Consider the following 26,462-nt stretch of genomic DNA (forward strand, 5'->3'; position numbering starts at 1 on the left):
TTCACACTACTGCCGCTGTCTACCCCGGAATTTATGTCATAAATCCCGGAGAAACTGGAGAGGGGACGGCTTGCCGGCAGTCAGCTTTAAAACCCATACATTTGAATGAGTTTTTAAAGGTGAACGTCGGTGTCCGTATACAGCCTGGAAACCGTTTTTTTTTTTGTTTGTTTGTTTTTTTGCATGTAGGACTTTGTGTCCATGAAAAAAAAAAAAAAAAATGGTTTCCAGGCGGAGAGGCCGCATACAGACACTGGCGGTCACCTTTAAAAACCCATTCAAACCCTGTACAGTTTCTTCAGGGTTTATGACAGAAACCCTGGGGCGGAGAGCAGCGGTAGAGTGAACCCAGCCTAAACTTAAAGGGTTTCTGTTTTTTTGGGTCCCCTACTAGAGTCAAAGAACATAAACTCTAAACCTAACTGGCACAAAAGTTGATTGTGGTATTTATAGGAGTAACAGAAGTTCACAAACTAACTTGTGGCATCCTATTACTTTACCAAATTGAAGTTCTTTAAAACAACAAATGTTTGTAATGGCAGACTGCTTGCCTGGGTGCTTGATTCTCTCTATCTGTGGCAAGGAGACTGAAGGTGGCATCAGAATTCAATGATTAAGAAGTGTGTACAATGACTTCTCAGAATGTTTTAAGTGTCATCACTAATATTGCCAGAGAAGGACTGGAGGGTCACATGATGGAGAGGCAGGATGTAATTGTGATATAAAATGTAACTCCTTGATATGTTATGCTTTGTGAAACTGCCTCTCCTGCTTAAGTAAAAGTTGGGCCACCTTGGGAACTTTTGCATCTTAAAACTAGATTTGATGAATAAATTTTCAGTCAAGTGAAAAACATAATCTTTGTAAACAAAAAGCATTTACTTTTATGGAAAAGTAGCAAGAATAATTTTAATAACATATGTACAGGTGTCTTGGATTACCTTCATTACCATGCCACTCAACACCTTGATGAACTTGCTTGTGATTTTCCCTGCTATGTATTCTAATGTGTATTGTCAGCTACTGTATCTTCGATGCAGAATTTTAACTCTTTCTTTGGAATCATTTCATATCTCTTTACTGATAAATAGAGATGAGCGAACAGTAAAATGTCCGAGGTTCGATATTCGTTTCGAGTAGCCCCTCAATATTCGACTACTCTAATCGAATATCGAAGCCTATTATAGTCTATGGGGGGAAAATGCTCGTTTCAGGGGTAGGCAACGTTCGATCAAATTAAACTTACCAAGTCCATGAGTGAGGGTCGGGCTGGATCCTCCGAGCAGTCTTCTTCTTGCAGCATCCCCACGGCGTCTTCCGGCTCTTCATTCACTCGGCCAGGCCTCGGGCCTGGGCAGAGCCGACTGCGCATGCCCGCACTACAAGCGGACATGCGCAGTTGGCTCTGCACAGGCCCAATGCCTGGCAGAGTGAATGAAGAGCCGGAAGACGCTGCGGGGAAGCTGCACGGAGAATACTTCTAAAGGTAGGAGAAGAACCAGCGTTGATTGGCCGACTGTATAGCATTCAGCCAATCAATGCTGGTTCTGCATCAAATTTTTACATTTGAACAGCGGGTGGTACTCGATCGAGTACGAGTATTTCGAATACCGTAGTATTCGATCAAATACCTACTCGATCGAGTACTACTCGCTCATCTCTACTTATAAACCCTAAACAATAAGACTAACTGATGAAAATCAAGAAGGAAATGCATTGTAGGGGCATAAACTATTTCACATGTCCGCAAGATCTAAAAATGTAGTTTGTGTCCTTCTTAAAGGGGTATTCCCACCTCACATACTCATCAGTCTTTACTGCTGTAAAATCTTCTTTCTTCCTGGTTTCTTGCATCATTTAGTGGGCAGGGTTTCACATGCAACCTGCCGTTTAGCTCCGCACCCATATTAGCGTGTAGCTCCGCCCACCCACATTGGACTATGAAGTACAAGCAGCAGCAACTCCATTCTGTGTTACATACAGAGACTGCCTGTCTCTGCCATAATGAACACAATTGTATTAGTTAGCCTGATAACTGGGAGAACAGAAGAAATGAAAGCAGCTCCTCTCCTCTATCTGAGAGCAGGGCCTAGGTCACGTGGAGTAGACACAGGAATAGCTAGATACACAGGCTCACTCCCTGCACTTAGCCCCTCCTCCCTCCCCCCTGAGAGCAATCACTTGACTCATGAGCAGCTAAGTCAGGGCTGTGGCCACAAAGAATTGAATAAAGTAAGATAGTGGACAAACAAAGCAGTTTTGCTGAAGCAATGTATTTAGGAAAAGTCTTACATCCATATTAACAAGCAGTATAGATAGGATCCTTGTGATGGGACAACCCCTTTAAACTTTCCTCTTGGCTCAATATATGTCTGAGATGTCATGAGATGACCAGATTTGAAGAAGAAAAATCATGATTCTCCATCATGTGGCTTCCATCAATACGTATCTAAGCGTGGCAACCCAATAGTTATAGGCCAAGGGTTTTGCTAGTATGTCACAATATTGTGTTGAGTTTGGTGCATTAGAAATCACAGTTCTTAACCAATCTGAGCAAAGATAAGGGCAGATACATCTGTGAGAAGTTACAATTTAGCCTTGGTATGCTATTGTTGGATACATTTTTTTGTTAGAATGGATAATGGACTTAGCTGTCACTGAAAGGTCAAGATGAAAATACTGAAGTCTGCATATGCTTTTGAAATAATCCTTGATAAAGCGCACACTTGCAAGGATTGGAAATAAAAGAGACAGTGCTAACAATGAGAGCATAGAATATTAAAATATGGATGGAAATTAATGTTAATGCAGTGCTAGAAAGTGTGCTGAAGCACTAGATTTTATGAAGACTATTCAATTCCTAACAACTGAAATAATTAGAAAAGTAGGTACTGTTTGGTATTTAATGACAGCTCTTACATAGCATTTTTATAATGTTCGGCATTGTATCCTGTGCTATAGAAATGCATCTTGTAACATTCTAAAACACATTTCTAAAAGTTTCATGTTATGGCCAAACTAATCTCCTGCACCTGTGCCTTCACCACCGGATATCCATACACTGTCAGTAAACAATATAGGGTTTAACAAACCCCTTGCCAGCCAGCGCTATAATTTTTTAGCCCTGGTGGATAGATTTCAATACAAAGGAACTAAAACTGTGCCATCAGAAGCAGGTGTCAGAAGTAACAGATTCTGCGCCATAGACAGAATTGAAGCTCTGATATCATTTGTTCACCTTATTAGGAGACACGGTTGGTAGCGACTATGGCACTTAAATGACCAGACAAAGGTAGGGAGTTCCTTCTAGTACCCCATTGCCATCCTGCAATGGGTATCTGTGGCATTAATAAAGGCCCAAGGTATTTTGTCTTTGGAACTTCTATTGAACCTAAGAGGATGCCTGTCAATTTTCACTTACAGGCATAATAGGCTGAAATGAAAAATTATGAAATGACCACACAGCTAAGTCCCATGGTGAGATTAAGTGAAAAAATGCCTTTTCCCTTTTTATGGCTTAAAAATTAAGACATGCACATGTTTGATATCACCACTTGTATCAACCAAAACTATAAATTTATCAAGTTATTTTCCCTATATAGTAAAAACTGTACAAAAAAAATCCAAGTTACACAAATGTCAGAATTGCATGTTTGTTTCTACAGCCACCCAAAAACCTACTTAAAAGTCATCAAAAATTCATATGTATCCAAACATGATACAAAAATACAGCTTGCCCAACAAAACCAAACCCTCGCACAGCTCCAAGAACAGAAAAATAAAAATGTTTTTGGTCTCAGGATATGGGAAAAATAGATGACCTTTTAAGTGTTTTTATTGAGTCTTAAAAAAAAAAAAAAAAAAGTATATATATATATAAACTCCATGTCCTGAAAATTGGTTTTGAACCTATTTTTGGCAAAAAGAAAGACATTTACTTGCCAAGCCTGTTGCCTTCCTGTTGCTTTGCTGCCAGTGCCATAATAATGTTACTCTAGGGGACATGTCATTGATGTAGGTGGCAAACAGGTATTGTGGCTGGCATTGTAAGTATACAAAGGTTTTTCAACAGTTTTTTATTATTATTCTCAAGAACATCCCTCATATATATTGCAATGACTCTAGAATTTGTCATTATTTTCAATGGTAATTCGCGTTCTGAAAACCTGAATATTTTTTCTATAACTAAATCCTTGATGATATTTTCATGTAGTGAATATTTTTCCTGTTTAAACAGGGAATATATAAGACATTGCGAAGGCCAGACAAAATAATTAAGTTTTAGAAATGAGAGATCTTCTTTCAGTAGAAGCATTATTCCCATATCTCCAGAATCCTGATTCTACATGTCACGCGGCATTAACATGTGTATAAATGTTTACTTATGATTTATCTCTTTCCTTCTCCAGAGTCTGAACAGTATTATGTGCCTGAATCCTTGCCTGTTGGCTCAACCGTGGCAAGGATCAAAGCAGCAGATGCCGATATTGGACAAAATGCAGAGATGGAATATAAGATTGTCGATGGTGATGGGGAAGGGATTTTTAAAATATCTGTAGATAAAGAAACACAAGAAGGAATTGTTGCAATTCAGAAGGTAATTTTCCTAGTTTTGTGTTTTAACAGAGATGCCATATAGAGAACCATGTTAGTCTTATGTATTATTAAAGTGATATATTTTTTTTAATCTTACTTTTTCTTTCTGACTTGTAGCTGCAGTGGGATACTATGACAATACCAAATTTATACTGTAGTCACAAACATCAGACATGCCAAATGGATGTATTTTCCAGTGGCATACCTACAGTAATTGTGGAGAATCTCTGTTTTTAATCTGCTTTATAAATTGACGTGTAGAAGCAAAGCATTTGCTCCCCTGAAAGTGTGCATAGGGTCCAACCTCTAATGCACAGTCCAAAGACAGCAGAAATCCAGTCCATCATTTTATTAGTAAACTATTAAAATCCATTTATAGAAACAGATTAACACAGACATATAAAATCCTTGCAGTGCACCACTGGGGAGTGCCAGTTTATGCGTGTCGGGCCTACTGGTCTTTAGTCTTAACCATGTATTATTATCAGGACAGGAAGCACATATACCAAGGCACATATAAACCACACCCCTGTACATGGGCATAACAGTGCACTGTGCAAAATTTTAAGAAAATGTATATAAAAAATACTCAATACACAAATACAAATACACAAAAGACAAAATCTCACTAAGGCCTATTGGGCCTCACCTATTGGGCCATTGCAAAAAAAAAGCACTGTATCATTTTTTTTTCCAGCATTTCACAAAGTCCACAGAGGTTTCATCTGCGGACTTTCTGCTTCCGTTATTGCTATAGGGAAACCACCAGCATTTCCATATGTATAATTAACATGCTACGATTTGCAAAACCGCAATGGTTTTGCAAATCGCAGTGTGTCCATTGTGTGTATTTTTTATAAAATGCGTGGATGGGATTCACTTCAAAGAATGAAAACATGGGGCTCCAGCCTAAAACTTCATAATGCAAGGTAAGGTCAGCATGGTAGTTTGAAAACCAGTAAGTCCGAAACATGTAAACCAGCGCTTCCCAGGGGTGCACTACATGGATTCTATATGTTGTATTAGTCTGCTTGTATACATGGATGTAATAGCATACTAATAAAGGGATGGCCACACTGCTGGGTCAAAACTTGAATCAAAGGTTACATTGTATTGCATATTTTGAAGAATATGGATAAGAGATGGTGAAATCTCATCCATTATGCTGGTACTGTTTCATTGCAGTGTGAGAAACACCAGCAAGTCCATGGTGACTACTCTGCTGCAATGTATGTCCTGCTTACGCTCCACATATGGGCCACAACAACAAAAATAGCGCTGTGGGAAAAACTGTGGTAGAAACACATTGCTGTTTTTCCCACAGTGGTTTCACAGAAATTCCGCAGAAGTTTCCTCTGTGGACTTTCTGCTTCAATTATACCTATAGATAAATTGCCAGCAATTCCGTAGGTATAATTGACATGCATTCAAGAGGGGAGAGGGAAAAAGGAAAATGTACAGCCCATTGTCCAGGTCAAATATAGAAAATGTCTTCAATTATATAGACAAAAACCGGAATACACTCACATTCCTTGTAAGATCTGCAATGCTGCACGGATATAGCCCTTCGGTATCTGGCGCTCCAAGCATGAATTCGTTCCAAAGTGAAATCCAGCAGGCTGCAGCTTCTTAAAATCCACAAAATTTATTTGAAAGTTTCCATTTAAAAATACACAATGAAATCTGTGTGGCACATACGCCTTAGGTACAGAGGAAGTATAGCTATACTTCCTCTGTACCTAAGGAGTATGTGCCACACGGATTTCATTGTGTATTTTTAAATGGAAACTTTCAAATAAATTTTGTGGATTTTAAGAAGCTGCAGCCTGCTGGATTTCACTTTGGAACGAATTCATAATTGACATGCTGCCGTTTCTAAAATCGCATCAGTTTTGGAAATCACAGCATATCCGCTGTACGTATTTTTCTGCAGGGACTGTCAAACGGGACTGTTTTTTGCTGCCGCATCCAGATATAATTCAGTATATGAATAATCATGAAAAGCAATAGATGGGGAGAAAACATAAAACATGGGAGAGTAGGGGAGGATAGGTATTAGAGACCTCTCAATATACAAGAAGTATCCCAATGTGACCAAATAGCCTTCCAAAAACTTTATTATGGATCTCTATTCTCCCAGGTGAATATATACATGTATGTATGCATGCATGTGAACATATTACATGAGTAAGCTATTACACGTACATATTATTGATGCAATTCCCAATCTTACCATAACAGCCAAGATTATCCTAATACCTATTATTATTAGTGAAGTTTATAGTCTTTACAACTTAGTCCTTTGTGGGAATGGACTTCCATTGTCGATGTAACAATAACCTAGCTACCTTGCTTGTCAAAGTGAGAGCAACATTAGTAATTAAGGTACATTAAATAATAAAAGAGCAACTGCTGGGGATGGACAAATACTAGTGCTAACTGTTTCAGATAGCAGCAGAAATACACCTCTTTCCAGTATGTAGTAATGAGCATGCAGTCCTATAAAATATGCAATAAAGACCCCCTACAGCCACAATTCCTCCAGCATGATGCTGAAGAGGTGGGATATATCAAATGAATACTGACTGAGATTTTCATGCTCAACTCAACATCAGCACTACATCTTGAGGCTCTATGAAGGAAAGTAAAAGCCGATTCCCATTGGGCAGTGAAATGCATACCTATATCTTGTTCCCTTAATCTATAAGGGTATGACGTGTGAAAGTTATTGTAATTGTGCAAATATACATCTTAACTTGGTTATTTATCAATAGTATTACATACAGTGTGTTGTTGCTGAGGTGTCTAATTAAGCTAGGAAATGTAATTTCTAAATCCTTGTAAGACGCTCCAACAGGGGGGGTCAAATCTACCAGTCACATTAGCACATAGCACATCAGCTATGGTTGATAGGATACCCCTGGCTAGCCAGGGCTCAAGATTTAGCTTGGGTATACCCATTTGAATAAGGGATGGAGGCAATTTCTCCACCGTAAATGGACAAGAGGGATTGGCTAATGAGTAAAATCCCTTCCAGTATTTAAGTATTGTCTGAGTGAGAGGGAATAATTGATGCTGGGAAGGAATATTCCAGAATGTCAAAGTCATTAGTGTTAAGTGGAGAGTCCCTTCTATTTCTGCATTTGAAATTCCAATAGACTTCCCCTCGTCATCTGATAGCCTTTGATATCTGAGAGCTCCAGCCCTTCTGCAAGTTTCTGTTTACATATTAATTGTTTCACTAATCTGGCTTTTTTCTCCATCCAAATAAATTGAGTTACCATACAGTTAATAGTAGAGAAATTAGAGTTTGGAAGAGTCCTACACTTAAGTCAACTGTCTTAGCATATATCTATTGCCATCTCCCTCTCTCACTATTTTGCCTGCTGTCTCTTCTTTTCACTTTCTGTATTCTTCGTCAAGCTGGTAGGTTGGCTTTGATTGTTTGATGAACAGGACAATATGAAGCAACTCACTAGATATAAACATTGCTTTTACCATGAGAGATTATTTATTATCATTTCTAGATATCTAATGTAAATGCAGATCAAATAATATGCACAGTAAATGTAAATTACATAGGATGGGTGTTTTGACAAATATGTGTAAACAATGAGAGGAATGATCCCACACATCACACAAGCAGCAATTTGTAAAGCAATGTATATAGAATAAAGCCTTGAATTTGCATACACTAGCATTATAGATAGAATCCTTTAGATGGGAGTACCCTTTAATATTTGCAATAAGTAGTGATATAGGATGAAAATTCTAGGAGACCTCAGGGGGCTTCCTTGGCTTAGGGAGGGTGACATAAGGGCTTGTTGATTTTCTTCTGGGATGGAACCTGTAAGAAACACTAACTGAAACATGGAGCAGATTTTATAATATTCATTAATCAGGACATCAGGGACAGAATTGCTGTGTTAAGAAGTGTGAGTTGCTCATCTGGAAGAACTGGCTGTTATACAGAAGATAGAAAAGCATGAATGTCCTCTATCGAGGTGCGTGGGAAAAGGGGTCAAGCCTCAGATTATATTCAGAGGAACACTCATTTTTAAATCTATTGGATATTTCGCTAGACCTATAAAGTCTCTCCTCTGTCTGTGGATGAATAAGGTATTTTCATTTTACAATGTTGGGATTTGAGTCATAATGAGAGTAGTTTCCCCTACTTTATTCTGCAGGGTTTTCTTATTGAGCTCACAAAAGATAATAGTTTTATGCCAGAGCAGAAACTTGTTCAGCTGATTGCAGGTTCACACCAGCTCCCGATCTCCGTTTTGCAGGTTTCCATTTCCTGCCTGAGAAACTGGACAGGAGACGGAAACCTGCAGTCAGTTTTCAAACTCATTCATTTGAATGGGTTTGGAAAGTGTCCGGCCGTGAGCACCGTGAGCGTTATGTGCTCTCTCTGGCGAAACCTTTTTTTTTTTTTTTTTTTTTTTTTTAACCGGACACAAAGCCTGACAAACAGGACTTTGTGTCCGGTTAAAAAAATTGTTTCGCAGGGGAGAGCAGAAAACACTCACAGGCGCTCTTGGCTGGACACTGTCTGCCAGAAGACAAAAACCTGAAAGTGGAGGCGCAGATGTGAACCCAACCTTAATATTGTTTTCTATATTTTTCCAAAAGTTTGAAAAGTTAATTTGATATTATTTGATAATATGCATAGAATTTGTATTGTTACTGAATTATTTTGACTATTGGATAATTTTTGCTTATGCCATATTATTGAATGCACTGTGCTCCCCTTTCCATCTTTCAGCTAAATCTCAATAGGAATAGAGAGGTTTTTTTAAAGATCATTTCTATTTTGCATTTGAGACATTAATTTTTCACAGTAGATTAAACAGAATGATAGGATAAGAATATTTTTCCCCTCTAGATATCACCTGTAATTAGTTTCTACAATCTAATCAATTATTATCACTAATGTAGTTTGTAAGTTATACTTTACTTTGACACTCCGAACAAAAAAAATCTATACTTTGAAGCTTTAATTTACGCCCAGCTATGAAGATAATGTAAGTATCGGTAGACTGATGAAATCTCGCTGGTAATACAAACCCTATTGTTTGGAGTAGATTTAATGTTTAATTGACAACCTGAGAGGAACATTGCTGTAAGAGCTATCAATTTACTGTTATTGCTTCCTTGTATTAGCCATAGTAAAAACGGCACTTTCATTAAACTTTATTTACAAACAACTGCAGTTGACGAGAAAACTTTACATTATTGCAGCCAAGTAAATTTTGCAGTTCATAAACCATACAAGGCCAGGTTGTTTCTTGAGTTTGTTTGTCATTCTTGACTTGAGTGACAAAATGATTAGGTTGTAAATCAAAATGATGACCTTCTCTACCGAATATCATCTCCAGTCGTATTATATCAGTAACAAGCTGTGTTTACACATAATTCACACAATCAATATGGAGTAGGATATTCTTATTTTTGCATTCAAATTGATTCAGGCAATGAATTCTCAAAGTGTCCTAGGGGATTCAAAAATTCACAGGATTAAACTATTTCAGCATTACGTATAGTGTAGAATGTAAAACATTCAGTTTTGCTTAAGTGCTAGACGTCACGACAAACTATAATGGCAAAAACATAATAGGATTACATGAATTATTCATTTTGTTGGGACATATTTTGATGCTACGTATGACTAATTTTAATAATTGTCTAGTGACTCATGATATACAGTAATGTATATCTCTTATATAATAAAATCTGTATATCTGTTGTATAATACAACTTTGCACATATCTTATTTAATACAACAGTAAAGCAGTAAACCAGGTCCAATTGGTCATCCAGTCGGCCATACACACAAAAACAATTGTTTTGCTGATAGCTATCTTTCTTGACACCCCCTTACACACGCTAGCTCATAGGTCAACCTGATCCTTATATCTTACAACACCTGCTATTAAAAGAGTATGGAGGGCCCATAAACCTTAGATGGTCAGTCATGGTTTATAATATACAGCAGCTAATGTAATATGGACTGCTTAAAAAGGGCCTTTCACCACTGACATCATCTCCAAAACTTTTCATCCTTCAGCAGTTGCTGCTCCAATGATTCAGGCCCAGATTGTATGTTTTCTCTAGTCCCCGCCATTCCTGAGCAATTTATTTCAGCTGGTTATCTTTATAGACTGTGGGGTAACAGAAAAACTGCACAGCCTGTACTGATATGTATGTGAAATCAGTTGGAGTTTTGCTTGCACAGAAGTAAAACACCGCCATCCAATGAGGGAATGCATCTATAACCACACCCCAGGTATACCATATGTCGCCACTCTAATAGCCCCTTTCAGAGGTTACTATTGTGGAGTTTGAAAATTGTGGCTGCTAATCTGACAAGAGGAAATACTTATAAAGAAAGATAGTATAGAAATAGAAGCAGAAAATGGAAATATTCTGCTCTAGTTGGAGAGCTTCACCAGATTCTAGGCATTATAGGGGTTGTCCAGTTTCAGACCAATATTGAAAGACAAATATTATTGTTTGTATAATGGAAAGTTGTTCAATTTTCCAATATACTTTCTGTATCATTTACTTGTGATTTTCTAGTGCTCTGCTTGCTGTCATTCATTCTTCTTACTTGCAGTGGATAAAAATCAATCCATGGTCATGTGATATATGTTCCATGGTCATGTGATATACAGTCCATGGTCATATGATATACAGTCCATGATCATGTGATGGATTCACAGGTGCAGAGCTCATTACCAGACAGATGTCTGATTACTGTGCTGTAACTATTACAAGCTGAGCTCCTATGTAGCTGCCACATGACCATGGACTGTATATCACATGACCATGGACTGTATACCACATGACCATGGACTGTATATTACATGACCATGAACACATAACCATGGACTGATTTTTATCTTCTGGAAGTAAACAGAATAATTGAAAACTAGCAGAATTCTTGAAAACCATGACTAATTGATACAGAAAGTATATTGAAATTTTTTAACTTTTGGAAACTTTTCATTATACAACCAATAACTTTGTCTCTTAATATTGGTCTGAAACTGGACAACCCCTTTAATATCTTATAGGCAGTTACATTGTACAGCTAATATCCAACTCTCTGTAGAAAATAGACTTTAGGACATTGGCAGATGGCAAACTATTCTCTACTGATAAGGCCACATAGATTTATATACATTATTCAGCTCATAACGGGAAACTCTGTCAGTTCTAATGACAAGCAAAAGATTGAAATAAAGGTTAATGGATAAAGAAAAGTGAATATGCCATTCTTATAATAATGATATTATAATAGAAAAGAATGCAAAGAAAATATACTAATTGCTCTCTATAGGTATGTATAGTTATAAATGGTTTTATTATGTAGCAATATTTTCTACTGGACGGGGATTATATGAACAAAAGTCTAGTGTTGAATATTAGTAAAGGAGTTGTTGTGATTATTGAAACATAAGATCATAGTTTTTTTTAGATTTTTTTCAGACAGAAACACAATTGTGTTATAAATATACTACTGCTTTAAAGGCAAAACCTTTGACCTCAAGCTAAGAATTAAGACCTGATTGTACTCCTGAAACATTATGTCTTGTACTGTATTCCCCTTGAAAATCCAGTTTGTGCTCCAGACCTCTACTGTTTTCGGTTTTGGGGGTAGTAATTTGCTACTTAATACCTTCCAGATACCAATGTCAGTAATAGCTGTTATGTCAATTGGTGATCCAACTAAACATAACCTAAAGTAACATGTGGCATCATTACATTCACAATGCTCCATAACTAGTATATACCTCTAAGTCTAGATGAGACCCTTTAGCAGTTGGGCTGAAGCTGCTAAGTTTGTAACCAATATAACCAAATTCCTACATAACATACATTACAAATTACGAACAAACGAGCATATATACGAATAAACATGACTTACCTATCCAGAGTAAGTACTATCAAAGGAAGACTGTATCATGTTTACCTCTGACAATAGAGGTCAGCATTTTTTGGCTTTCATTGGAATAGTTTCCAACATGTATGGAGATGATAAACTCTGTGCTTACGTTTCTTAATACACAAAATTGTAGATCAAATATTGTTGGATACAAAAGAAATAAACATCTGCAGCGGGAGATCATAACATACTTCACTGAGAAATGAATAAATATGGAATAAAGAAAAAAACACAATACATGAAACACATGGTGAAATTGCTTCCGCAGCTAAAGATACCAGTTTGTTTTGAAGATAATTCAACAAAATGTCACAACATAGTCACAAAAGACTCCCTGACTGAGTCACACACAGCCACAAATAGGATAGTTAGCATATCACTTTATAATAAATTGTCACAAAACCATGTTGTATTTAGAAAAGCTGCTTAACTTGTGATACACATAGGACATGTCCAGCAAGAGGAGAGGTAAGAAAAGATATCTGTATGATGGCAACTTATAAAATGTTAGTGGTGAGGCAGATCTTCAGTTTGGTTGATCAATGTAAATTCTCATAAAAATTATTCAACACAATGTTACAACATACTAACAGAACTTTAGAAAGTTTGCTGATTCTATTGGTTTACCTTGGGCCCTGGTTGACCCATTTGTTTGCGCACCACATTATTTACTTACCTGATTTTCTTGTGTTTTTATTATTATCATTATTATTAGTATTATTATTATGTTTTACCCTGTTCCTTTCGTGGATCTATCATTTCTTTTTTTTTTTTTTTTTACTATCTCAACCTTTGCCTAGTCTTGTTGCCCTCCTTATATGACAAAACTCTTTAAATAAACAGTTAGAAAAAAAGAAAGTTTGCAATTCAAACTTTCCTCAACCCCCCCTTCCCCTCACACACACACACACAACCCCAGCCCCCACCACAGCATGGCCACATATATCAATTGCTATTAACATATCACTGGATCATGTTGCTTTCACAGAGGTTCAGCCAATTGGAACAATAAGGGGGATATATTTCTAAGTAAGATACAGCAATGTATATGAAATGTTTTTGTGTTGTGAAGTGCATTATCCTATGGGGTATGTTGTCCAAGCTCTCCATTGCTTTGCACCATTGCTGGAACATATCTGTAGATCTAATGTATTGCTGAGGTTACTAGTATGCAGGATTATGGCCACTGTTATAGTTATATTATTTTCTAAGCAGAATACATAAAATGACTACGTTTTAGAGTCAGTGAAAATATAGAAGTAATGTATTTTACAGAATTCTGGAACCTTATACCCACAAGTGGTTAACAGATGGAAGTCCAGTTGAGAAGTCCAGCAGAATAAACAGGTTTGTACAGGTAACAGGGCTATAAAGCTATATGTCATATGTAGGACAGTAGTTTAGAGACTATATGCAGTAACCCAAAAGGCAGACGGTCACTAAGGTGTGACAGACTAATAGTATATAACAGGACATACATGCTGGCAGCAAGATACAGGGATAAGATTAGCTGTTTCTGATATTAACTACCATGAACGCTTTGCCATACACTCATGCATTTGTATTGTGTGTCCAACAGCTATTCCTCTTCTCGCTACCATAGACATGACAAGTCAAACATACATGTGTTTTCAGTTGGGAAATAAATACTTATCTGGTAATGATTTATTTACCAAGGTCAAGCATGTGTAACTCCAACATGTATGGTCCTTTTTTTTTTTTACTGCAGATGGCAGAGAGTTGGTACACCGCCATACATTAAATAGTTGTCTATTGCTGCTGAAATTATTGGGTTTGGTTAATTTGTATATAGTGCATTTATTACCTCTTATTTTGTAACTCTATAAAATAAATTATACAGTAACTCTATGACAGGAATCAGATATAGCAGATGCAGGTATCATAAATACACCTCTTAACTGGTCAACAATGGTCTATGGTTTATCTCTATAGTGTGTGTATGTATGTGTCTGTGTGTGTGTGTATGTGTGTGTGTATGTGTGTCTGTATGTGTGTGTGTGTATATGTGTATGTATGTGTGCGTGTGTGTGTGTGTCTGTGTGTGTGTATTCAAAGCACTTTGCCTTTTTAACATAAAATACTGTCAAGGTAAGTTAATATTTCATTCTTCATATATATGATAATGTAATATAATTTCAGAATATATTAATATTTCATGCAACATATTAGCATACTTTTAAAAGCTGTAAATTTTATATTCTTTAAACAGTATAATATGGGTTTCAGTGATCAAGTCCTTTCCTTGTCACTTTGCTGCATATTATTGCAGAAGACTACTTGGATCTGGTCTTGCATTTGATGGTAATATCTTATACTAATGCTTGTTTAACATTGACAATATGAAAACATTTGTGATGTTATTAAATAAGATAATGTGTATTTTCAGACTTGCCCATTCTATATCAAAATACAGTCTTATCTCTAAAAATTGTTTCTGTATGTGATTATATATATATATATATATATATATATATATATATATATATATGTATATATATATATATATATATATATATATATATATATATATATTATATATATATATTTATTTATTTATTTTAACATTGTGTTCCTCACGCTTCTCTTTGTTTGCTGTGTCTTACAGGAGCTGGACTATGAGACAAGATCCAGCTATACACTAAGAATAGAAGCCTCAAACAAACATGTGGACAATCGATTTCTTAGCGTCGGTCCATTTATGGATACAACAACAGTGAAAATTACTGTGGAAGATGTGGATGAACCTCCTGTATTTTCTCAACAGCTTTATACAATGGTGGAGTCTGAAGAAGCAAAAATAGGCAGCAACATCGGAACAGTAACAGCACATGACCCAGATTCTTCGCACAGCCCTGTGAGGTATGGATATTTGGGACTATTTTTCATTATTTTTCCATTTCTGAAGTGATTGGCAATACTGCAGACCCCGACCCTAATTTCTAATCAGCATCAGCAGAGCAGTCATCTGTATCACTGCAACAGACCACACTCAGCATACAAAATGTTTATTAAGTCTCGGCGCCCATGAATGTTTTATAAATGTTCCTCCTGTGTGAATGTTCTCTTTGTGACATCCATTTGTCATATATGTTTGCATTACAATTGTTGTTAGCAGCAGATTTAAATCATCAATCTTTCTGGATATAGGATATTTCTGACTTATTAAGAAATTGATAATAGACTATATACAGTAAATGTATTCATATTATTGGTATGCAAAGTCTTAGTCCTTCATTCACAAGATGCAGAAATATATTTATTAGAATATTTAAAGTGTAGCTATGTTGACAGAGTAATATCTTTGTGAAGTCCACTATATGCAATAATACTTTTATAAGATGAATTGCTTAAACTTGGAAAGGAATAGCTTGAGCTCATGGGTCTGATCCAAATATGTAACACCTATAATGTGTTATTTATGATACGGGTATCCTCTCATGTGACAGATGGGCATTTGGGTTGCAGCAGAAAAAACATCTATAGTTACGACTTTGCTATTAGGAGCTGACCTATACAGCAAAGCAGTCATAAGTGGGCATCCTTAGCGTAGCTTAAAGGGAGTTTGTCACCAGAATCCAGCATGTCAACCCAATCCTACAAATAGGTAAGCAGGTTAGGGTCATCTAACCCCTTAGTGAATAGGTAGCTTTTTTGCCAAGATTGTGTTATTTTTCTCATGAGCTCAACCAAAGCCCCTATACTAAGGGAAAACACTGTTTGATTCAGGTGACCCTAACCTATCTATCTGCGGGACTGAATTGTGTTAACAGACTACGTTTAAAGTGTAGACAAGTTCCGTAATAAAAATTCCAGTGCCAAAAAATAGATAAAACTTGACTTTTACTGAATCATATTAAAAAATCTTTACAAAAATAGATCCATATTCCAAATGCAAACACTGCTTACGCGTTTCGGGACAATAAGATATGTCCCTTACTCATAGCTCATAACGTTTAAAGTGTACCTCCAATTATAAATAACTTTTCATACATGAATAGTATCGGTGAAAATAAGAAACTTTGTAAAATATATTAAAGAAATATGTTTTCTTCTTCACTTTTCAAACAGTTACTTTCTCCATATTAGTCTATGAAAAGTGGAGGGGGATTAGAAAAGACACTGAGATAATTTCTGCTGTTATACTCTGATGTTCTTTGCTTTTTTAACACTGGTAGGTTGTAGATAAGAAGCTGATAATGCACAGAATGAGGCAATAAATCAATTAACCTTTCAGCAGGAGAATTATTCTCAGCCCCTTCTGGCATAGAGTTGCACATGTGAGGCTGGGTATGGAGATGGATATAATATAAAGATAATAGTCAGATTGAAGATAAGGAGCAGAAGCTTAATCATTGGTAAATGAAAAAGCTATGGTCTTTCCATCCCATCTTTCTCTAGTCATGTTACTCTACCTTGGTTAAAGTATTTACATACACTGTAAGTTTGGAACAGGCCTTTAGTTAAATTTTAGGGTGGTTTCGGGAGGAGATGAATCTTTGCTCAGGTTTTACATACCTCTTTTACTTTCATACTTGTATCTGTATTGAAATAAAACACATAGCTGAAAATATAGATCAAAACATGGAAAACATACTAATACTAAGAGAAACTTTCATAACATTATACATGAAATATAGGGATGAGCGAGTAGTATTCGATCGAGTAGGTATTCGATCGAATACTACAGTATTCAAAATACTCATACTCGATCGAGTACCACTCGCTATTCAAATGGAAACATTTGATGCAGAAACAGCGTTGATTGGCCGAATGCTATACAGTCGGGCAATCAACGCTGGTTCTTCTCCTACCTTTAGAAGTCTTCTCCGTGCTGCGCCCCCGTGGCATCTTCCGGCTCTGAATTCACTCTGTTAGGCATCGGGCCTGGGCAGAGCCGACTGCGCATGTAAGCGGCCATTTTCTTGTAGTGCGGGCATGCGCAGTCGTCTCTGCCCAGGCCCGATGCCTAACAGAGTGAATTCATTGCCGGATGACGACGCGGGGATGCTGCGTGGAGAAGACTTCTCGGAGAATCCAGCCTGACCCTCACTCGTGGACTTGGTAAGTTCAGTTTGATTGAATGTTTCCTACCCCTGAAACGAGCATTTTTCCCCCATAGAGTATAATAGGATTCGATATTCGATTCGAGTAGTCGAATATTGAGGGGCTACTCAAAACGAATATCGAGTATTTAACTACTCATCTCTAATTAAATAAAAATACCCACACCAAATTTTTGTTTAGTTTTTAGTTATAAACCTGTTAAAAAATAAATAAAAAAATCCCTGAAATATTGACATATACCATCATTTTTTTAATCTCACAGGACCTGTTTATGAAATGGAATGTTCTTTGTTCTATATTCATTGTAACTTTATCTCTTTATGTGTTATTTTGCTATAATTCTTACTCTAACTGGAAAACAGCTATAAATATATATCTAAAATAACAAGAAACCATAGAAATTGATATTTTCCACCTGGCCTTAAAAAGTAACCTTAAGAAATGTTAAGGGGGCATGCTGGTTATATGGCTTACAAAGGACTCATCAGCTCTTCTGACATGTCTATTTTAGTAAAAGCTTCTATTTCCCATGAAATAACAATCCTTAAGCATTATGCCATTTCTGTTATTTCTCCTAAAGATTTAGGAATAAATTGACAACTAAGTAATTCCATTTCCTTTGTCAAAAAGGTGTATCCCTAATGTTGTCAGCACTGACTGTGTAGGAACAAACCACCAATTAATATCATCTGCTCAATTTAATTCTACTTTGCTAGTAGGAATTACAGGGTAGAGGTACAACATGAAGTTACTAGAAAAGATGCACATGACCAATGGTTTTATACCGTTATTGTATGCAATTATTTACTAAGGCAGATGGGTATAAATATGTCTTTGCTGGTGGATTCACCCCCTCCCCCCAGTGATCACAAGGATGTGAGTCACTGAATCCTCTATGTGAATGGAGCAGTAGTGCTATAGGAATGACCAGGTTCTCACTACTGCTTCATTTACACATGGGAAATAGGGTTCCCTACACTCATGACATCACTTATATGAATAAGTGATGTTTGTGGGAACCTCTTTATAGGAAGTTTTATATACTTTGCTCTATTAAAGGGTGTAACGTTTAAGTTACACTGTTATTGTTATAATCTAGCATTTATATTTAGTTCTATGCTTATAATGACATAAACAAGGTCAGCTCTCTCTTTTAGCTTCTCAACAGCGAATCTATAGATAAAAATAGGTAATAAGATTGTTGAATCACAACCCTAATTCCAGTTATTGTCAGGGATTGTAGCACTGTATGCATATTCTAGATTATCTCAGGAAATAATTTAGAAATTATTATATTATTTATGAATTTTAATAAAGGTCCATTAGAAAATCATCCATAGATGAGATTATCCAATTGCTGAACGTATTTTTCCCTGTTTCCGCTGAACCTAGATAAGTCCACCATTTTCAGTCTGTCTGAAGGACAATCATAAACCAGGCTGCATACATTGTCATCTACCAGCGGGAAGGACAAGAGAGAAAATAGACACCTACGGCCCCAGTAGGATTTTCATGTACAATTGTGCAGCTGGACATCTTTGGGAACTCCTCCCCCAAAAATGTCTTTCCTTATGATTTTGAATCACCATTTTGTATAGTTAAATAAACTTTTCCCCAATTTAGCGGTCTCATTTTTACGTTGACAATTTAATTTTTCACATAAGACTATGAATAACCATTCTATAATAAAATGTCTAAAAATAAACCACCACCGCCGAAAATGAAAACCCATCAACAGGCATTTTATAGCATTGTAGACATTGCTCACGCCTTAACATTTGGGTCACAATCTATGTTTCAGGCTCAAAACGTTAATTTTTGCCTCATTGATCGTGTGCTCATGTAGAAAATTAAATTATTTCTCATTTGTAAAAGGTTTCTCCCCACAAAATGGCAGACACATTGACATGTGAAATTGAGAAAGGCATCAACTGTGCAAACGTTCTACATAGTGTGAAATCACTATATATTATCTTTTGCTTTTACTGTTTGACATGGGACAAGAAATGACAGCATAATGAACAAAGGAATTAGCAGGGAATGGATTATATTGAGTCTAAAACATACATTACAGCTTACAGTGTTACTGTATGTACACATTTTTTTCAAGTGCAAGGTATTAAAGTCAATTTAGAAAGCCTATCCCTTAATATGATCTTAAGTTTTTCATTCCCGCGCATCAGATCTTCTTAACAGCAAAGTAAATATTGGGATATAATGCTAACATTAATGAAATATGATGGCTACCCAATATATGCGAAACATTCATTCTGAAGTCATTTATACCTAATACCATGTAGCTGTTTGGGATTTTATTCCTTGCTCATAATAAATTATTAAAGCTAAGACTCCAGGGAGTAGGATAGTGATCTCTAACCCAGCTGTTACTAAACTTCTATTCTCAGCACTCTCTGACAAACTCCAACTGCTTTGTAACAGGTGAAGAACAACAGGTTGGAGACAATAGGCAGATTTAGGAAAACAGCAGCAGCTTAAATACACTATGAGGTTATGTTTGCACGAGTAAAATACACATCAAAGAAATATTTGCAGTGGAATTCATGGAAGAAATCCACAAAAGCACCCAGAATTCTGCCAGGGATCTGTCAATTAAGCTTCAGCAGATCTGCATGTAGATAAGCCTTATTCAAGGCACGTCTTATTGTCTATTATGCAGATTTCACATCAGTGATAGAAAATGTTTTGACCATAGAAACATCAACATGAAATGTAATTCAAAGCAATGGAATGTAGAACTCAGGGTATGGAAGATCTGTATAAAAATTCTGCCTTGTGTTCATACAGATATGTCCCACATTGACTGCCCTATTGGCTGGACATTTCTGGATACATATATCACAAGTTAAGCAACTTTTCTAAATATAACACATTATCACAAAGTAATAATCCTATATAAACCTATTCTGTGAACACCCAGTGGAAGAAGTTGAGTCTTGGTCTTTCAAGGATATTGTCTATTGTGATATTATGTTGAATTGGTTAAATAAGAAATTGGAATTTATAACAAACTGGAGATCAGATAAATATGGAAACTTTGGTGCCCTAAGAAATAAAAGTTGATCTATGATTGTTTTCCATGGGACACTAGGTTTTTTTTAAAACAATTTCATAAATCTAGTTCACTGAAGGAGTAACTAAAATGTAACTTTTATTGGATCCATTAAAACAATTATTTCAAGGATAAATTAAGTCCTAAAAACACCAAAATGTGGGTGGCTGGACCTTTCAATAGTGTGTGTGGTCTAAATATACACCACTTTAAATCCTCCCACAGGTCTCTGCCCAACCTCACATCAAATAGAAGCCTCAATACAAAAACTCCAAGGCTCCTTCAATACCAAGACATCTAATCAGAGTCCCATAGATTAAATGAGAACCCTGACTTAAAAGCAAACGGGACCAGGCTCATTGATATTGTGTGCACCTAGACTCAATCGCTATTCTTAATAAAATGGTTATACAGAGTTTGCCCTACATCCTTTTCTCCCATCAATATGTTTCCCTAGCCCTATTATGGGCTGTTCACCAGGGGGAGTTTCAAATGGATTAATGTCCGCCGGATTTGTGATAACAATCGCTGTTCCCCTGCCCTAGATGGTAGGACAGGGTACTTAGATGTAATGAGGCCATGGCATAAATCTGTTTCTTTGTATCAATGGAGCAACTTACCAGAGAACTTCCTCCCCCTCCAGAGTATAGTAAGTAGAGGCCAAGGGGAGGAACAGTTAAATAATAAACATTTATACTCACCTCATCTTACCTCACCTCTCGAGAGATAAGATGAGATGAGCATAAGTGTTTATTATTTGATGGCACCTCACATGGGATTCCATTTATTATACTCCGAAGAGATCACAGAGTATAACAGTAAAGATATCTGAGATGGGAAAACTTCTTTAATGCCAGGGACGCAAGATCATAAACAGATAAGAACCTCAGTACTCCAGTGGCTCCAAGTGAAGCAAGAGACTTTTATTTTACAGTACAACAATGCAGCCTGATTGTTCTCCTACAGTAAATAGTGTAGATAATATTTATTTGTATTAATTATTATCATGCACCTCTTACTTTCATGTAATCCTGTGCTGGTTATGACATTCTCTTCTATTGCATTTTTTATTTATTATATGGTATAGCATATCCTACAGATTGTATTGTAATGTTGCTCGGATGCAATAAAATGAACAATGAACATATCTGAATATGCTTTTTATTCAGATTGTCTGATAAAGGTCCAGATGGACCAAAGCTTTACATGTTACATTTTGTATGGATTGCTATGCTGTAAAATAAAAGTCATTTGCTTCAATTGGATCCACTGGAGTGCTGAGGTCATCAGGAGTGACTTCTTCCTCTAGCACCCATACCTATAGAAGTGCCATGTTACCATAATATATTAGGGACGCGAGAGTCGGAGTCAAAGCTTAGTATACTACAGCTAACCCGCTGTGATGTACATTAGTAGTGCAGTGGATGACAGTTAAACAAGTCCTTTCAACACTGCAGAAAAAAAAAAACCTGCATTATGTCAATTATTGCTGGAAGGTTTGCCACAGTTTTTAGCCTTTGCAATGCAAAGATTGAAAGTTGGGCCAGCCACAAAGGAAGGGGTAAGAGAAAGTCAGATGTAGACCTGCTCCTGGATGTCTCTCATAAAGGATTTATCCTTGCTCAAATCCTTCTGTCTCTTCATGTGATCTCAGCCAGGCGCGATGATGTTGAGTAGAGATGAGCGAGTAGTTAAATACTCAATATTCGATATTTGTTTCGAGTAGCTCCTCAATATTCGACTACTCGAATCGAGTATCGAATCCTATTATACTCTATGGGGGGAAATGCTCATTTCAGGGGTGGGCAACACTCGATTTTCTGAGAAGTCTTCTCCGCGCAGCGTCCCCGCGTCGTCATCCAGCAATGAATTCACTCTGCTAGGCATCGGGCCTGGGCATAGACGACTGCGCATGCCCGCACTACAAGAAAATGGCCGCTTACAGTCAAAGAGGCCATTTTCTTGTAGCGCAGGCATGCGCAGTCGGCTCTGCCCAGGCCCGATGCCTAGCAGAGTGAATTCAGAGCCGAAAGACGCCGCAGGGACACAGCGAGGAGAAGACTTCTAAAGGTAGGAGAAGAACCAGCATTGATTGGCCGACTGTATAGCATTCGGCCAATCAAAGCTGGTTCTGCAACTAATTTTTCCATTCGAATAGTGAGTGGTACTCGATCGAGTACGAGTATTTAGAATACCGTATTATTCGATCGAATACCTACTCGATCGAATACTACTCGCTCATCTCTAATGTTGAGATCAAGAGTCTGTGGAGGCCATAACATCACTTCCAGAACCCCTCCTACAAAGGGTGGCCACACCAAATATTGGTTTGATTTAGATTTCTCCTTTGTTCATTTACTTATTTTTTTTGATTGATAAAAATAAGATGTTAACTATTATCTATCACTGTCCAGATTGTTAAATAGATAGATATGATTTCTATAAGTTACTTATACTCCTCAAGGAAGCTTCAGCACAGGAAGTGGAGGAGGACAGGCATGCCGTAAGTGGGCAGAGGTCACAGCAAAATGGAAGGAGGATGGATTGACATAGAATCTGAATCCAACTGCAGCTGCTGTAACTCTTGGTAGCTCTGATACTTTAAGATATCAGATAATGCTGGAGTCACCAGTGTATTGACAAGTTACTGATTTGTAAATGATGTAGCTTTTCACATATACATTTATAACTGCTCCAGAAGATTTTAGCATTACCTAACATCTTAAAGAGACAGTAAGCTTGGACCAGTGCCCCCTTTGTCAATATTTCCTGCACTTGTGGCACATGCTCCAATTTTTCGCCAGCTACACAGCTGATCAGTCAATATAAAGTTATTTTATGAAGCCACCCTTTTATGAGATAGTAGGACACCTTTAATGATTTTAAAGGGATTCTACCACTAATTTATTTTTTGCTTTAGACATCAGAATAGCCTTTAGAAAGGCTATTCATCTCTTACCTTTAGACGTGGTCTCCGCGGTGCCGTTGGACATTTTTGGGAGGCAGTTCTTGCTCTTGTAGTTCAATACAGGAGCGTACTGTGCAGGTATCGGAGGTTGGACCGACACGGAAGACAGAAGAGGCGGGGTTGCAGCTGAAGATGGAGGCGTCGCTGGAGAGAGCTCTCTGCCAGCAGTGGGGATGACCCCATCGCCGTTTGAGCGCTGGGGCCCACTTCTATTGCTGCGGAGAACTCATTTGCATACCGGTTAAAACCGGTATTTCTAAGGAACTGCGCCACGGAGACCACGTCTAAAGGTAAGAGATGAATAGCCTTTCTAAATGCTATTTCGACGTCTAAAGCACAAGAAAAGCGATTTAGTGGTAGAATCCCTTTAATATGATTCTGCCATAAGTATTATCAACATGTTCTATTTGATCTGTTTTGATATTTGTATGTAAAATATATTATTATCCAAAAACAAAGGCTTGTATACTTGTTACAAGAAGCTAAGATTAAATTAAAAGCAGCTATTGGAACAAAAGAATAAAATTGTACTGACCATTCATTGCATGGTTACATAAAGTACATCTGATAATGAGGTTGGAAGTGTACTAATTAAAAGATACAGGTTGAAAGTTTACTTTAATTACCTATAGATTATAGACAATGAACCATAGCAGAATAGCATGTTCTGCATAGACCTATTGATTGTACGTTTCTTTAAAGCTTTATAAAGATCAGAATGCGCTATTTTCAAGGAGCTCAATGCACACACATGTGACAGGACTGAAACAGACGCATCATGAGTTTAGTTACCTTATGTGTTTTGTCATGAAACTAATCTGACACAATATTAAAATGTGTTAACAAAGCCTTAAACGTTTGCAAATCACACTTTCTACCAATCCAACAGACTGGCCACACATAGTTTGTGTTAATTTATTTGGAATTTATGTTTCTTAATTTAGGTTTAGCGTGGATTCACACTATCGCTCTTTTGTCCCTTGTTCTAATTCGTCATAGGGTCAGAATAGTGGACTTTACAAGTGATAGAATGACAAATGCAGATGGATCCCTGTTTATTTGTATCTGGCTCTAGTCATTGTAAAAACACAACTGAAGGTCTGAGCACTGAGCTTTCTCCTCTGTTTCAAAACTAAGATTCCTGGGACATTCACATGCTCTGTATTCCATTGAATCTGAGCACTAAATCCTCTATTGGAGATCTTTATATCGGGGATCAGGTCAGCTATTTGAGCTAGCATCGCAGACAATAAAACTTATACACTGCTTATCTGTAAACAGATTAAAGACTCAACCTCCGAGATCACTCTCCTATGTTTATTTACTGCATATTATTGCATCACTTCTTTAGTCTTTTGTACATAAATTTGTGTTTTCTGAGATAATTCTGTATACCATGCCAGATGGAGAGACTTAGGTAGTCACAAACATAACAACATATAATCATTGTATTCTTGCTCTAATAGTAAATAGCCCATGCAATGATATTCCTGGTGAACTTATGATAGACTTGTGTTGATACATCCTCTACATCTGGAGGAGAGAAAGTTTCACCAGTAACATAGAAGGAGATTCTTCACAGTAAGAACAGCGAGGCTATGGAACTCTCTGCCCCAGGAAGTGGTGATGGTGGATTCATTGTGCAAGTTCAAATACGGACTGCATGTCTTCCTCAAACAGAACAATATTACGGGTTATGGATAGAGATGAGCGAGTAGGTATTCGATCAAATACTACGGTATTCAAAATACTCGTACTCGATCGAGTACCACTCGCTGTTCGAATGTAAAAGTTCGATGCAGAACCAGCATTGATTGGCCGAATGCTATACAGTTGGCCAATCAATGCTGGTTCTTCTCCTACCTTTAGAAGTCTTCTCCGTGCAGCTTCCCCGTGGCGTCTTCCAGCTCTGTAGTGCGGGCATGCGCAGTCGGCTCTGCCCAGGCCCGATGCCTGGCAGAGTGAATTCAGAGCCGGAAGACGCCGCGGGGACGCTGCAACGAGAAGACTGCTCGGAGGATCCAGCCCGACCCTCACTCATGGACTTGGTAAGTATAATTTGATCGAACGTTGCCTACCCCTGAAACGAGCATTTTCCCCCCATAGACTATAATAGGGTTCGATATTCGATTCGAGTAGTCGAATATTGAGGGGCTACTCGAAACGAATATCGAACCTCGGACATTTTACTGTTCGCTCATCTCTAGTTATGGACTCTAGATTTTAAGGACACGTTGATCCAGGGTTTTAGTTGTAATCTATGACTTGTAGTCATAGATTACAACTCTCTCATAAAGAAGCTAAGCTGAAGCACCAAAGCAGCAAGTTCTGAGGAAAATAAGTAGCTGGTAGCTATTCCCTATACCTGCAAGTACAGATGTTTAATATGATGTCACTTGCTTGATGCTGTAACAAAAAGATCAATTTTTTTCACTATTGAATGTTCCATTTTTGTTATTTTACCTTAAAATAGATACTCAATTGATCGTAATACAGATCTGGAGAGATATTTTAACATTGATGCCAACAGTGGACTCATTACTATTGCTAAGCCCCTGGACAGAGAGACCAATGCCGTGCACAACATTACAGTTCTGGCAATCGAGAGCCGTAAGTAAATGTGTTATGATTGATTCATTCAGATATGATAATTCGCTGAAATGTTTATTACTGGTTGATTATTGTGATTAGTAATGCAAGTAATAGAGACTGTGTTACCTATGCTACAATAGTATTAGCTAGATTAAATTATACTATGCATTGTGCATTAATAGAAAATGACAACTAGTGCA

General features: G+C 37.2%; 1 protein-coding gene across 2 annotated transcripts in view; it reads left to right on the plus strand.

The window, feature by feature from the left end:
• Positions 1-26,462, plus strand: part of CDH7 (cadherin 7) — a 234,339-nt gene that overhangs the window by 187,575 nt on the left and 20,302 nt on the right. For both annotated transcript variants that reach the window (XM_075270715.1, XM_075270714.1), the window contains exons 6-8: positions 4,410-4,597; positions 15,174-15,427; positions 26,144-26,280. In XM_075270715.1, coding sequence (XP_075126816.1) covers positions 4,410-4,597; positions 15,174-15,427; positions 26,144-26,280 — 579 coding nt within the window. The remainder of the gene's footprint in view (positions 1-4,409; positions 4,598-15,173; positions 15,428-26,143; positions 26,281-26,462) is intronic.

The sequence above is a fragment of the Leptodactylus fuscus genome, chromosome 4 (assembly GCF_031893055.1).
Source record: "Leptodactylus fuscus isolate aLepFus1 chromosome 4, aLepFus1.hap2, whole genome shotgun sequence".
NCBI lineage: Eukaryota > Metazoa > Chordata > Amphibia > Anura > Leptodactylidae > Leptodactylus > Leptodactylus fuscus.